General features: G+C 39.5%; 1 protein-coding gene across 5 annotated transcripts in view; it reads left to right on the top strand.

The window, feature by feature from the left end:
• The window catches only part of faima (Fas apoptotic inhibitory molecule a), a 30,660-nt gene that overhangs the window by 10,284 nt on the left and 3,621 nt on the right, over nt 1–16,755 (top strand). For 4 of the 5 annotated variants that reach the window (XM_043693982.1, XM_043693981.1, XM_043693980.1 and 1 more), the window contains exons 2-4: nt 8,276–8,409; nt 11,546–11,774; nt 13,935–13,984. In XM_043693982.1, the coding sequence (XP_043549917.1) occupies nt 8,299–8,409; nt 11,546–11,774; nt 13,935–13,984 (390 nt within the window). In that variant the 5' untranslated portion in view covers nt 8,276–8,298. Of the gene's footprint in view, nt 1–8,275; nt 8,410–11,545; nt 11,791–13,934; nt 13,985–16,755 lie in introns of all 5 variants that reach the window. The other variant, XM_043693983.1, reaches the window with a different exon arrangement.

Raw genomic sequence — 16,755 nt, 5'->3', positions numbered from 1 at the left:
TTCTGGTCTCCTTCCTATCGGAAAGATGTTGTGAAACTTGAAAGGGTTCAGAAAAGATTTACAAGGATGTTGCCAGGGTTGGAGGATCTGAGCTACAGGGAGAGGCTGAACAGACTGGGGCTGTTTTCCCTGGACCGTCTGAGGCTGAGGGCTGACCTTATAGAGGTTTACAAAATTATGAGGGGCATAGATAGGATAAATAGACAAAGTCTTTCTTTTTCCCTGGGGTCGGGGAGTCCAGAACTAGAGGGCATAGGTTTAGGGTGAGAGGGGAAAGATATAAAAGAGACCTGCGAGGCAATGTTTTCACGCGGAGGTGGTACATGTATGGAATGAGCTGCCAGAGGGTGTGGTGGAGGCTGGTACAATTGCAACATTTTAGAGGCATTTGGATGGATATATGAATACGAAGGGTTTGGAGGGATATGGACCGGGTGCTGGCAGGTGGGACTAGATTGGGTTGGGATATCTGGTCGGCATGGACGGGTTGGACCGCAGGGTCTGTTTCCATGCTGTACATCTGTATGATTCTATGACTGTATTCCAAGAAATCCAATCAATTTGGCTAAATATTGAGCCGTCCCAATCAAAATGCCCCCTCATCAATCTATTGTTTATGGATAAGATGAGAACTGTCACAGATCATTGTAAAAGCCCAATTCTCCTAAATATGATCCTCCAAGTTTTGATTGTATGACAGGGTGAGGGTAATTCACAAAAACCTCCCCCCCCCACCTCCCTTGGTGGGAATGCAATGATTTCAGCCAGGACTGACTGATGCTGGATTTAAAATTTCGGAGTCCAGAGGAAGCTCCTGTTTGGGACATTGATTTGATGGGGAGGTCATGATGTCCTTTAAAAAGTTTGGGTTGCCTAGCAAGGATCTCTTTTGATATTTTCAAATACGAAATTTTATACAAAAAAAAAGAAGACATTGATGACTAATCCTTACAAATTGGATATGGAAAGAAGAGTGCTTCGGCTGATGGGCGCACCCTCGGTCAGTACTCTCTATCACTCGCTAGGTAATAATGTATCGAAGGACATGGAACGGCTATATAAAACCTGGACTCAAGAATTAGAGATGGAAATTCCCTTAGAAATGTGGGAGGACTTTTGGGAAAATGCCAGGAAGATCTCTCTGTAATAGGACTCAAGCTATTCAATTGAAGATATTTCATAGGGCTTATATAGCACCAGAGCGACTTGCAAGGTTTAAGGCAGGAGCATCCTCAATGTGTCTTAAATGTAAAATAGAGGTTGGTACTCTCACTCATTGTTTGTGGACTTGTCATACGATTCATAGATACTGAGATAGTGTAGCGAATGCCTTGGCAAAGATATTGGGAACAGAGTTTGGGTTAGACCCGTTGTCTCTCCTTTTGGGCTGTTCAAATCTTCCCTCTCTAGATGGATATGGGAAGAAATTATTTTCTATCCTCTCCTTTTGTGCAAGGAAAATCATACTAACAAGCTGGATATCCAAACGTCCTCCTGGAATTTCGAACTGGCATAGGATAGTTATGGAATATACCCCTCTAGTCGTCCTTACAAATATGGGTGCTCCAAATAAATGGAATTTATAGAATGTGGCGGCTCTTCCTGAACTATATCAATGCAGATGTATCAGCTATGCTATCTCGGGCTTTTGTTTATCCATGAGGACTATGTCTGTCAGTTCGGGGCCCCTGGAAGGAAGAATCCCATATAAGTACAGATTTTGTTATGACTTGACATAATTTTACTTTGAATGTGTATTTATTTATTTACTTTTTCCCTTTTTTTGTTAGTTATTTACTACACTATAGGTTTTTTTGCTAATATTTAGAGATTTTCTTTTTATATCTTATTTTGTGTTTTGGTAGTCTGTAGAGTAGATTAGTAGTTAGCATTTTTATATACTGATATTGTTACTATACTGTAAAGAGATTACACTATTTTGTATTAGTTTTGTAATTTTGTAACAAACCTAAAAACTTTCTTTCTTTAAAAATAGTTATGTTAAAAAAGTATTTGTTTAGAGTATTCCAAGAAGATTTGTTGCTCAGGTTGTGGATGAGATTGACTTGCTTGCTGAGCTGGTAACTTTGTTCGCAGACGTTTTGTCACCATTCTGGGTAACATCATCAGTGCACCTCTGGTGAAATGTTGGCATTCTGTCCCGCTTGCTGTTTATTTGTCGTTCTGCTGGGTTTGTTGGTGTAAATTCTGATTTTGTTGTTGGTCCTGTTTTGTAGTGGTTGGAATATCTGGTCCAAATCTACGTGTTTGTTAATGGAGTTCTGGGTTGAGTGTAAGGCTTCAAGGAATTCCCATGTATGTCTCTGTTTGGCTTGTTCTCGGTAGGATACGTTGTCCCAGTCGGTGTCTTTTATTCTCTGTGAAGTGATACATGTGATAGCTGGTGATGTCTCTTGGTGGCCAGTTGGTATTTGTGTATCCTGGTCACTAATTTCCTTCCTGTTTGCTCTATTTGGAGATTTCGGCAGTCTTTACACGGTATTTTGTGTATAACATTGGTCTTGTTGGTTGTGAGGATAGGATCCTTTATAAGGTGTTAGTAGTAGTCATAGTATGGTCGTAGGTTTGTGCGCTATCCTGATACACAGGGGTTGGAGTAGTCTGGTGGTCACTTTTGATATGTCCTTAATGTATGGCAGTGTGGCCAGTGTATCCAGGTGTGTTGTGTCTTCCTGTTGTGGTCTGTCATGCAGGTATCATTGGTTTTTTTGGACTTCACCAGTTTCCACATTTCCTCTCCCCCATCTTACCCCAGTTCCAAACTGCCAGCTCAGCACCATCCTCATGACCTGTCCTACAAGCCAATCTTCCTTCCCACCTATCTGCTCCACCCTCTTCTCCAACCTATCACCTTCATCCCCAGCTCCATCCACCTATTGCACTCTTAGCTACCTTCTCCCCAGCCCCACCACCCTCCCATTTATCTCTCCACCCTGGAGGCTCCCTGCCTCATTCCTGATGGATGGTTTTGTCTGAAACGTCGATTTTCCTGCTTCTCAGATGCTATGCTTTTCCAGCACCACTCTAATCTAGACTCTGATCTCCAGCATCTGCAGTCCTCACTTCCGCCTACATTTTTTATTGCCACCTGTTGTTTTTGAAGATGTTGGGTAGGTGTTCTGCTTTACACAGGTCTGGGGTTCTGCAGTGTGTTATGGCTCACTTGAACAATGTTCTGATGCAACTGCATTTGTGGGTGTTGGGATGGTTGCTGTTGTAGTTGAATACTTGGTTTGTATGGGTGGCCATCCTGTATACGCTGGTCTGGAGCTCCCCATTGGCCTTGCATTCACTCAACATCCAGGAATGGGAGTAGGTTGTTGTTTTCTTCTTTCTTGGTCAATGCTATGCTGGTAACGACGCTGTTTATGAGTTGATGGGCCTTCATCTAGCTATGAGCATTTAATAATGATCTGATACTACAACAGCATCACAGTTACATTAAGAAATCTACACAAGACAGGAGAAATTAACAAGACTGATCTCCAAAACATGAAGCCAGAGGGATCCAACATACCCTGCTTCTGTGGACTTCCCAAAGTGTATTTGGGCACTGCCTCAGACTCATAGTTTCACTCCCAGGAACATTTACATAAAGACTAGCTAAAGAACTGCATCAAAGACTGAAACACCTAGTGAACAACTTAATCCATTCAATTCTCTCTGCCCAAGCATTCCTCAACATCATCAAGGACACCAAAATAGAAGAGGACGAGATTATGGTCTCCCTTGATGAAACAGCACTGTTCACCTCCATAGATGTTCCCCAGGCCAAGGAAACAATAGCCTTGCTACTCGAAGGACCAGGAATGCAGGCAAGCCACAACATCAACACCATCGGCAAAGACAGCATCTTCAAACTACTAGATCTTTGCCTCACAATGCATTTTAAGTGCAACAGCCAGATATACAAGCAAATCAACCAAATCACACCCTTGCGATCACCAATATCAGGATTAATAGCAGAAGTGGTCCTAGAAGACTTAAGTGGACAGCACAGCCCACTATCCAGTCAAAACTGTGGATCCGTTATGTAGATGACACCTTTGTCATTACCAAAAGCTCACAGCTCGATGAAACCCATGAACTCAAACAACATCCTTACCAACATAACATTCACCAAGGAAGAAGAAAACAACAACCTACTTCCATTCCTGGACGTTATAAGTGAATGCAAGGTCAATGGGGAGCTCCAGACCAGCGGGTACAGGGCGGCCACCCACACAAGCTATGTACTCAACTACAACAGCAACCATTCCAACACTCAAGTGTAACCACATCAGAACATTGTTCAACCAAGCCACAACACACTGCAGAATCCTGGAACTGCGTAAAGCAGAAGAAGAACATCTAAACAATGTCTTCAGAAACAATGGGGACCAAAAAGCATAGTCCAACAATTCCTACACAACACACCTGGATGCACTGACGATACTGCCATACATTACAAACCTGTCAGAAATTACCACCAGACTATTCCGACCCCTGGGTAACCCACAAACCTACTATTACACTATGACAACTGCTAACAAGTGTAAAGGATCCTATACCCACAACCAACCAACATTATCAACAAAATATCATGTAAAGATTGCCAAAAACAAGACACAAGGCAAACAGGAAGGAAATTAGCCACCAGGGTACACAAACACCAACTAGCCACCAGAAGACATGACCAGCTATCACATGTATCACTTCACAAAGACAGTAAAGGACACCAATTCGACTGGGACGACATATCCATACTAGGACAAGCCAAACAGACAGGCATGAGAATTCCTGGAAGCCTAGCCCTCAACCCGGAACTCCATTAACAAACATGAAGATTTGGACCCAATATACCAATGACTAAGAAACAGAACCAACAACAAAACCGAAAATGACACTGCCAACCCCAGCAGAACTAGACACACAAATAGCTAGCAGGACAGAACACCAGCACTTCACCAGAGGCACACCGATGATGTTACCTAGCATGGTGATGAAACGTCTACAAACAAACTTAACAGCTCAGCGAGCAAGTCAACAACCTAAAAGTGTTTATAACATTTAATAGTATACTCATTTAAGTTGTTACGAACAAATTACAAAATCATCTCAAGACAAACAATGACCACATTATTATTTTATTTGATTTATTTTAGTCGCATGTGCCTTAAGTAATGGAAAGTTTTTTTTGTTTTGTGAGCAGTACAGGCAGATCGTACCAAACAAGGACATACAAATTGTAGTGCTGCACGGAAGGTACACAAAACAACTTTAACATTAATGAGGTCAGCATTATTTGAAGCTAGAGAGGTCTATTTAAGAGTCTATTGACAGCAGGGAAGAAGCTATTCTTGAATCTTTTGGTGTGTGTCTTCAAGCTTCTGGTATCTTCTGCCTGATGGAAGAGGTTGGAAAAGAGCATTACTGGAGCAGGAGGGATCTTTGATGATGATGGCCTTTCTGCAGCAATGTGAGGTATAAATGGAGCCCATGGATAGGATGTTGGCTTCCATGATCTGGGCTGTGCACACAACTTTCTGTTGTTTCTTCCTGTCCTAGACAAAGTATTTGTTATGCCATGCTGTTATGCATCCAGATAGAATGCTTTCATCGGTGCATCTGCAATAGTTAGTGAGGGTTCTCATGGACGTGCCGAATTTCCGAAGCTCCCTGAGGAAGAAGAATCGTTGTGCTTTCTTGATCACATCTACATGGGATGTCCAGGACAGATTGGTTATCGTCATTCCTAGGAATTTGACGCTTTCGATACACTCCGCCTCAGCCTGTTGATGTAGCTGGGGGCATATCCTCCTTTGTTCCTGAAGTCAACTATCGATTCTTTTGTTTTGCTGACATTGAGAGAGAGAGAGATTGTTATTGTTGCATCAAGACACCAAGCACTCTATCGTCCTTTATTCTGACTCGTTGTTGTTTGATATCTGGCCTATCACGGCATTGTTATCAACAAACTTATACATGGCATTGTTATGCAATTTGGCTAAACAGTCTTGGGTGTGCAGGGAGTACATTAGGGGGCTGAGAACACATCCTTGTGGGGCGCCAGTGTTGAAGGTTATCGAGGAGGAGGTGCTGTTGTATAGCTTCACTGATTGCAGTCTGTGGGTCAGGAAGCTGAAGATCCGGTTGCAGAGGGCAAAGCAAAGACCTAGGTCTCGGAGTTTTGAGAACACTCTGGAGCAGATTATGGTGTTGAAGGCAGAGCTCTAGTTGATGAGTAGGAACCTGACGAAAGTGTCCTTGTTATTCAAATGTTCCAGGGATGAAAGTAGGGCTAGGGAAATGGTGTCTGCTATGCACCTGTTTCACCATTAGGCAAATTGCAGGGGAATCAAGGCAAGCTGGGAGACTAGAGTTGATGTGAGCCTTGACTAGCCTTTTAAAGCACTTTATGATGATGGAGGTCAGAGCCATCGAATGGTAGTCATTGAGGTATGTTGGTAAAAACAAGGACTGCAGATGCTGGAAACCAGAGTCTAGATCAGAGTGGTGCTGGAAAAGCACAGCAGGTCAGGCAACATCCGAAAAGCAAGAAAATCAATGTTTCGGGCAAAAGCCCTTCATCAGGAATGTATGTTGCATGTGTTTTCTTTGGTACTGGAATGGATGGACTATTACCATTACATTCCAGTTCTAGTAATATAACTCCTGCTGATTTCTATGTGAGAATTTATTACAGGTAGTTACTGACTCTATTATCAGCTAACAAAAACAATTAATAATTAATAAACATGTTGCCATTTTACATTATTTGCAATGGTGTTATAAATATTTCTGATATATTAAAGTAGAACAGGATTTCATGAAATGATTTGAACAGATAGCAATCATGTAAAGTCTACAATGACAGTACTGCAAATGTATCATTTAATACTGTAATTTTGCTTAGTTATTAAACAAAATTAAAATGGAAAATTTAAATTTAGAAGTTTATTTTGTTAAATCATGAGAATAATGCTAGATGGTTGAACATTGTCAAGAGGTTTTACTGCAAAAATATGTCCTATTCATTTTGCATGCCTGTCTTGTATTTATTATGTATAGGAATATTGATCCATATTGCAGTTTTCCATCATCCAAGAACTTCTCCCTAGGTGTAGGGTCATAGTCATTGAATCATACAGCATGAAAATAGGCATTTTGGCCCATATCCCTCCAAATGTTTCCTATTCATCCATTTATCTAAATGTCTTTTAAACTTTGTAACTGTACCTGCATCCACCACTTCCTCTGGCAGTTCATTAACCACCCTGTTTTAAACAAAAATGTTGTCCCTCGTCCTTTTTTAATCTTTTTCCTCACACCTTAAAAAATATACCCCCTAGCTTTGAACTCCTCTACCTTACATAAAACACCTTTGCTCTTCACCTTTATCTATGCCCCTCATTATTTTATAAAGCATCTTTAAAGTCTCCCCTCAGCCTCCTATGATCTAGTGAAAAATGTCCCAATCTACCCAGCCTATTTTTATAACTCCAACTCATAATTTCCAGCAACATCCTGGTAAATTGTGGCTGAACCCTCTCTATTTTAATAATATCCTTCTAATAACAGGGCAAGCAGAACTGCACACAGTATTCTGCAAGAGGCCTCACCAACGTTCTGTACAACCTCAACACGACATCCCAAAACCTATACTCAAAGGTCTAAACAATGAAGGCAAGCATGCTAAGTGCCACCTTCACTACCCAGTCTACCAATTTCAAAGAATTATGTATCTGAAACCCTAGGTCTGTCTGTTCTACAATACTACTCGGGTCCAACCATTAACTGTACAAGCCCTGCCCTTGTTTGTTTTATCAAACTGCAGTACCACGCGTTTATCCAAATTAAACGCTATCAGCCACTCCCCAGCCCATTGACCCAGTTGATCAAGATCTCTTTGTAATCTTGGATAACCTTCTTCATTGTCCACTCCAATCATCTTTTTTTTAAGGTAATGTGTTGCTGTTCTTTTGACATTACCAACTGTTATGATGGGCAATATTCAGTTTACTTGTTCATTTCTGTTTCTTTACTTGAATATTTATAAATTCCTTGTGTTGAAGTGTTTGCTGCTGTTTATTGTCATTGCAATATTTTGAATACCTGCACTAATGAATCACAATATTTCATGATCCAGTCATTTTTAGATATGTTAGTTATGTATGTAGACTTAAAATTCTAAGTTGCCTTGACAAACTTCATGGTATTGATAACTAATTAGTTGTATGCTCTTACCAAACATTTACATTTTGTGTTTTCTTAGCCCTCAATTTACGCCCTGAGAAAATGGCTGATCTGGTGGCATTTTGGGAAGTTGCTCTAAGTGATGGTGTGCATAAAATAGAATTTGAGCATGGCACCACCTCAGGAAAGAGAGTGGTGTATGTCGATGGAAAGGTAAGATATTCAACAGTTGGTTTCACATTAGTTCAGTCATTATATTTAATTTGCCAAGAATTAACGTATAAAACTCTCCTAATGATTAAGTAAAGCTTATGTCATGCTAATCCAATCAGACCAGAAAGTTATAGGATAAAACCGTGGTTGGGATATCAATTGAGAGGACGTAACTGATACTGATGTTGGTTCAAATAAATGAAAATGTGCAATAACCCATGTTGAGAAATAAGATCAACATTTGGTGGAATGCTTTTCATTGTCAAGTAACTTGCCAACACTGAGTCCACATAAGAAAATTGATCGTTTTGGCTGTTTTTCAATGGTGCTCAAGAAATGGTGCCCAGTAGGGCAAGATATTAATTTTCTGTATACATGTATAAATTCATGAAAAGTATTTGAATTAATAATTATTAATTTAAAGCATTAAAATATTTAAACTTTTTTTATTTTACAAGTTACAAAATTCATTTTTTAATCACTTTAAAAAGTCATGGCAAAGGGCTGACTTGAGGTAGGTTTTACAATCAATCACTGCATATAAAATATAAAAAGAGAAAATTACAGAGCAGAATGGATTAGGACTTAAAGTTATTGAAGTTCAAAGTTTAGTGATCATCAAAGTTTGTAAATTGTGCAAATGAGATTTGGTATTATTCTAAAATCTTACTGTTCTACATCTTAATTCAGTTAATGTTTTTCAGTTATGTAGCTGGTAGCTGATGTTAACCTATACAAAGAAAGGAACACATTTCCATTTTGAGCATTAAACCATGAATTCTCATGTCAGCTGCACATTAATGCAGCGTAACCTCTCCAACTTGGGAATACCTGAGACCAAGTGCTTTCTGGATATCAGAATTTTCTGATAATAAAATGACATTACAAGTCCATGAACTGGAAAACACTATTTATATAAATACTGCCCTGAAACACAACAAAAAATAAAAACAGTTTAAATTGTTTAAAATCTTCTTCAGTCGCTGTATCTTCCATGTTTCTGCTCCCAGAGTACTGTACTGTATTTGCAGCTACTCAAAAATTTCCTGAATAGCTGGTGTTTCCAATCAATAGATTTATGACTTTGAGTGGCTACAATGGATGACCCCCTTACATTCCTTCAGATACCTAATTCACTGCAGAGAGAGGCTGCTTACCAACTCCACCACTACGCTCCAAACTCTGCTTTTGTCATGGCAGAGTTATGCAGCAGACAAAACATTTCTTGGAGTTAAGAAAGATTGTTGGCAAACTGGCATGAAGGAAATAAAATAGAAATATTAGACCTGCAATTTATCACTATGTATGCTATGTTATAGGTTTTGTATGACAGATAATAACATGAGCGGGCCAGTGTTGTATTTCCTGGGATTTTGAGAGTTGGTTACTATTGAATTCTATGGGATTATAAGATACAGGATCATTTATAACAAGTCCATTCAACATAAGTTCAATTACTTGTGAGTGCTGCTCTAAGAGTTTGTGTGCTGATGCCCAGAATGAGCAAGGAAAAAAATGAAAACGTATTACTAGCTGTACTCCAGTAATTGAATGTCAATTTGCATAGGGGTAATGAAAGTGAACAATATTGTTCCCGTCACCTCTGTGTATCTCAGAGCAGAGGTCAAAAAATCTGTTTTTCTTGAGTGCTACCTTTTGAATTTCAGGAGCTCCTTTATCATTCCATAATAATTTCTTTCATAGATGATGCAGTGAATATACTAACATTGTCTTCTGTATTTGTGTTGATCTATTGGGTAATTACATTCACAACAGCAGGATTATAATAATTCAGCAATAATCACTAATATGTTCTCAGCTGATGTCAGCATTGGTTCATTCGGATCCTGGAAATTCAACCTAGTTTGATAGACCAATTTTTTTTTCAAACCATGGAGCTCTATGCTGAACACATTCACAGCAGTCTGCCTATGTACATTTAACACAGAATAAATCTTTTATTGAACAAGAGAAAACATGGACTATATTACAGTAGCCAAAATTACCATCAGAAAATGATTCAAGCTGACACTACCCTTTTATTCCCAGCAATATTCTTGCAAACACCCAAACTTCAATGAAGAGTCATCACTATCTCCATTTCAAGGCTTCTTGTTTTGTTGGCGCAGATGCAATTGGTTTCCTTACAGTGAATTTCTGTGCATTTGCTCCATGCTTTTTTCTTCTATTGGTATCTCCCTAATAGACTGCGAAATAAGCTCACTATTACTATAACTTCAAAGCAAATGTGTTGTCATTTCATAGGGTCAGGCAGTAATGTCTCTGAGACCAAATGGAACTAGTGAACAAAAACTTGGCTATAATTTGTCAAAAAAAAGATTGTTGGAAATTCTACACTTCCAAGTTGTCATGATTATGTTAGCATTTTGACCTTAGTTCAGTTGGTAGTTGGCTCTTTTCTTCCATTACAATGTTTCAAGCGTGTGCCATGATGGATTTGAGCTGTGAAATGAAGTTTAACATCCAGTGCAGTATTCCAGGAATGTTGTATTGTTTGACATTCCACCCATAAGCCATAAATGATTCCATAGGTTTGTTCAAAGACCAGGGAGATTTCTAATTGTCTCGGCCAGTATTCTTTGCTCAAACAGAAATAGATTATCTATTGCTTTAATTTGTTGTTTTTGAGACCCCAAATGCAAATTGCCTGCTAATTGTGTCTACTTAATTGTGATTGTACCACAAAGACAATATAAAAGAAATGGTACAACTCTAAAGGAGTTTGCAGAAACAGAGGGACCTGGATGTGTATGTGTACAAATTAATGAAATTGGCAGGGCAGGTTAAGAGAGCTGTTAAAAAAACCATACTGTATCCTAGGCTTTATTAATAGGGGTATAGAGTGCACGCTTTAATTGGTTTAAATGCACTCCACAAGGATCTGATAACTTCATCAGGCGCTAAATGATGGTTTAACAAGTTTTCTTATCCAGCGTATGTTAATTGATTTATTTCTATAAATACTTCAATGGCCTGTTAGATTTTGTAAAGTGCTCTTGTTCGTTTTCGATTTCACATACTTCTTTATTGTAACTTGGTTTGGTCATAAAGTTTGAGTATCCTCAGTCTTTGAATGTTTATTCTCTTTGTGTGACAAACAATATTTTATTGTCAGGAAGTTATACGGAGGGACTGGATGTTCAAACTTGTTGGGAAGGAAACTTTTGCAGTTGGAGCTACTAACATTAAAGCAACAATCAATATTGATGCAATTAGTGGTTTTGCTTATGAATACACATTGGAGATCAATGGGAAGAGCCTAAAGAAGTACATGGAGAACAGATCAAAAACGACAAACACGTGGATATTAAATCTAGATGGAATAGATTCACGAATAGTGCTGGGTAGGTGCACATTAGGGTAAGAAATGTTTTGTTTCTTCATTCCAATTGACTGTACATTTATGTTATCTTGGTTCAAGAAATCTATAAACTGTTTCTGAAAGGTTTCCACCTAAAACCAGTTATTTTAGCATGTACTCATCAGTCCATCTCTATCCTAATGTACATCTGCTGCACTTTCAACTTCCTTATCGCCCAATCCCTTAAAACATTGGCTATCCCTGTGACCTAATCATCTTTTTTTCATACCAAGAGGTGGTTTTCCTTAGATGAGTCTTCTGACACCTTTTCCAAAATAACAGGTGCTATCAGCCTCTTCAAAAAGCCACCCTCAAACTTTCCATTCTGTTTAAAAACTATTTTATTGCCAATAATCCTTGAATATGACGCCAAAAAAGTATGTGCTCACTTTTACCACCCATTTGTATTTCAAATTCTTACTGTTTTGCCATTTGCCTTTTGCATTGACACTTCCCTAATCAAAGTCAGCATTTTTTGATATACTGTCAACTTCGTGCCTTGGGACAGTACGGTGACTCAGTGGTCCCTCACAGCGGCAGGGACCTGGGTTGGATTACCGCCTCGGGAAACTGTCTGTGTGGAGTTTGCACATTTCCCCCCCGTGTCTGCTTGTGTTTCCTCTGAGTGCTCTGGTTCCCTCCCACAATCCAAAGATGGGCAGGTCAGGTGAATTGGCTATATTCGATTGCCCATAGTGTTAGGTGGATAAGTATAGGGTAGGGAAATGGGTCTGGGTGGGTTATCATTCGGATGGTTGGTGTGGACTTGTTCAGCCGAAGGGCCTGTTTCCATACTGTAGGGAATCTAATCTAAAATCTATTCTAACCTTCAGTTTTATCCTGACATTTTGTTTTGGGGGTATGGGGTGTTATTTCTAAAATAACGGGGTGTGACCTTAAAATTAAAGCTGGACTGTCCAAGGCTAATGCCAGGAAGCATTTCCTCACATAAAATCAATCCTAGATTGATTTTTCATAAAAGCTGTTAAAGATTTAATCAGTTTGAAAATCACAGTTGTTACAGTGCGATAAAAGCCATTTGGCCCATGCACTCAAATGAGCATCATAAACGAGTGCCAATCTCTTCCTTTATCTGCATTCCATTGCACACTGCTTACATCCAAATAATCATCCAATGCCATCTTAAATGCCTCAGTTAAACTTGCCTTCACCACATTTCCAGAAAATAAAAATGCCAAGGGTATTTTGTTTCTTGTTAGGCAAAGGTATTAAGACTTTTGGAAGCAAGGCAGGTAGCTGGACTTAAGATGCAGTTCAGCCATGATCTGAATGAATGGTTGAGCATACCTGAGGGGCTAAGTGACCTACTTTTCCTATGTTCTTATTCCAAAGCAGGGCATCTTCAAAGCTGTTGTCAGCCTCCCAAATTCCACCTTATATAAACTAAGATGTATTCTTTGGACCCCAGCTGCATTGAATCCCACTCCCACTTCTGTCCTTTGTCTCTCCATTGACTTCCTACTCCTGGTATATGTAAGTTTCCATTTCAAATTTTCAAAGTCACTGATTTCTGATCCTCCAAACACAGGAATAATTCTTGGTCTCGAAATTTGGCTTGTTCGGCTGCCTAGTCAATGATTGATCTGGAGTGAGATGCTTATAACTTTCATTTGCATATTCAAGTCTGCTCTTGCCTAATTTGTGTGGGTACTCAACCTTTAGAAACCACCAGTCTCCGATTTGGCAGTCAGCACAATTCCTTGTAGTTTGAGTACAGGAATATTGACTTGAAATTGGTCTCAGCAACGCAAACATTTTGTTCAAAAAATGAACACTTTTTTTATTCTTTTACTTTATATCGCTATTTAGAAATTCCCGTTTGTTTTTCTAATGGGTTGTTTGATTGGACGCAAGTTTCAGATAACTATATATTTTATGATCACCAGGTCTTTGCATATTCTTGTTCCACGTTTTTCCTCCCAATATGTGTGTTATCTCCCACTTACCTGATCTGTCATATATGATAGCGAAATGTGAAGAAATGTAACTTTATTGGATGTAAAAGTAAATTAGCGAAATAGTTTGGCTAGAAAAAAGAGAAATTGAAAACAAATGTAAACTCTTAACATTTGCTATTTTTCTCTAATAATTTTCATCCTTTTTTGACTTTGGTCCTGTACAGAGAAGGACACCATGGATGTTTGGTGCAATGGGAAAAAAGTGGAGACTGCGGTAAGTTTGTCAAGGTTAGAAATTATTTTTCTTTTATGTTGTGAGGGAGGCATGCGACTAAAAGATGCATTTGGTTATTAAACCATATTTTGTTTTCAGGGTTGCAACAAGGAAAATTTTAAATAACTCAGTACAATAATAAACTTGAAACTTACAATGTTAAACAAATGGGTAGGTTTTTATTATAGTTTGAGGGTGGGAGGACCTGTACAATACCTTGGATGGTCTGCTCTACACTTAAAGCATCAAGGTTGCTGTTTTGATATTTCACTTCTATTTTATAATTCCCTCAAGATCTGAAATTGTGCTCATATCGTTTCATTTACACATTTAACTCGCTTTAGAGGGATGATTAATGTTTCAACGAGATAAGGTAATGAACCAGAAATACCAGGAACATTTTGAATGTAGGTACTGGTAAGGACACTGAACCTGTCCTGAATGTCTTTTGATTAGAAAAGAGAAAAATGAATCTGAGCCTTACCCTCACATGCACATTCCAGGGAGGGTGATGTGAATAATAAGCAAGGACACGATTGGATCAAGTACAATAAATCTGTGCTGCCATTTATGTCCTGCAGCTAAAAAGCCTTCCAATATTGAACTACTTAGGTTCAAAGTCAAGAATCTGCACTTGGTGTGTTACATATGATATACTGAGGAATCTTAACAGGGTAGATATAGAGAGAATATCTCTTTTTATGAGAGAATTTAGAACCAGGGATCACTATATATTTAAAAGACGAGAGGTTGTCCATTTAAAACAAAGGTTAGATTTTTTTTGTCGTGAGTTTTTAGAAGTCTCTACCGGATAAAGTGGTAGAACATAGAACATTACAACGCAGTACAGGCCCTTCAGCCCTCGATGTAGCGCTGCCCTATCATACTAATCTGAAGCCCATCCCACCTAGACTATTCCATGTACGTCCATATGCCTGTCCAATGACGACTTAAATGCACTTAAACTTGGGCAAATCTACTACCGTTGTAGGCAAAGCATTCCTTACCCTTGCTACTCTGAGTAAAGAAGCTACCTCTGACATCTGTCTTATACCTATCTCCCCTCACTTTAAAGTTGCGTCCCCTCGTGTTTGCCGTTCCCATACTTGGAAAAAGGCTCTCCCTGTCCACCCTATCTAACCCTCTGATTATCTTGTATGTCTCTATTAAGTCACCTCTCAACCTTCTAATGAGAACAGCGTCCATATGCCTGTCCAATGACGACTTAAATGCACTTAAACTTGGCGAATCTACTACCGTTGCAGGCAAAGCATTCCATATCCTTACTATTCTCTGAGTAAAGAAACTACCTCTGACATCGTCTTATACCTATCTTCCCTCACTTTAAAGTTGTGTCCCCTCGTGTTTGCTGTTCCCATACTTGGAAAAAGGCTCTCCCTGTCCACCCTATCTAACCCTCTGATTATCTTGTATGTCTCTATTAAGTCACCTCTCAACCTTCTGTCTAACGAGAACAGCCTCAAGGCCCTCAGCCTTTCCTCATAAGACATTTCTTTCATACCAGGCAACATCCTAGTAAATCACCTCTGCACCTTTTCCAAAGCTTCCACATCCTTCTTATAATGCGGTGACCAGAACTGTACACAATACTCCAAGTGTAGCCGTACCAGAGCTTTGTACAGCTGCAGTGTAACCTCCTGGTTCCGGAACTCAATCCCTCTGTTAATAAAGGCCAAAACACTGTATGCCGCCTTAACAACCCTGTCAATCTGGGTAGCAACTTTCCGGGATCTATATACATAGACACTGAGATCTCTCTGCTCATCTGCACTCCCAAGAATCTTACAGTTAGCCCAGTACTTTGCATTCCGATTACTCCGTCCAAAGTGTATCACCTCACACTTGTCCACATTAAACTCCATTTGTCACCTCTCAGCCCATCTGCATCCTATCTATGTCTCTCTCCAACCTACTACATCCTTCGTCACAATCCACAACTCCACTGACCTTAGTGTCGTCCGCAAATTTACTAACCCACCCTTCTAAGCCCTCATCCAAGTCATTTATAAAAATGACGAACAGCAGTGGACCCAACACCGACCCTTGCGGTACGCCACTAGTAACTGAACACCAAGATGAACATGTTCCATCAACTACTACCCTCTGTTTTCTTTCAGCAAGCCTATTACTGATCCAAACTGCTATGTCTCCCACAATCCCATTCCTCCGCATTTTGTATAATAGCCTACTGTGGGAAACCTTAACGAACGCCTTGCTGAAATCCATATACACCACATCAACCGGTTTACTCTCATTTACCTGTTTGATCACTTTGTCAAAAAACTCAATAAGGTTAGTTAGGCACGACCTACTCCTCACAAAACCGTGCTGACTGTCCCTGATCAGAGTATTCTTTTCTAGATGGTTATAAATCCTATCTCTTATAACCTTTTCCAACACTTTACCAACAACTGAAGTGAGACTCACTGGCCTGTAATTACCAGGGTTGTCTCTACTACCCTTTTTGAACAAGGGAACCACATTTGCTATCCTCCAATCCTCAGGCACTATTCCTGTAGACAATGATGATTTGAAGATCAATGCCAAAGGCTCGGCAATCTCTTCCCTTGCTTCCCAGAAAATCTTAGGATAGATCCCATCTTGCCCAGGGGACTGCAGTATTTCTAATACCTCTTCCTTGTGAACCTCAATCTCTTCTAGTCTAGATGCAAGTATCTCTGTATCTTCCTCGCCAACATTTTCATTTTCTATAGTGAACACTGTCGAAAAATATTTATTTAGTGCTCCCC

Source organism: Chiloscyllium plagiosum, chromosome 7, assembly GCF_004010195.1.
Source record: "Chiloscyllium plagiosum isolate BGI_BamShark_2017 chromosome 7, ASM401019v2, whole genome shotgun sequence".
Lineage (NCBI taxonomy): Eukaryota > Metazoa > Chordata > Chondrichthyes > Orectolobiformes > Hemiscylliidae > Chiloscyllium > Chiloscyllium plagiosum.
This window is presented reverse-complemented; position numbering and strand designations above follow the sequence as displayed.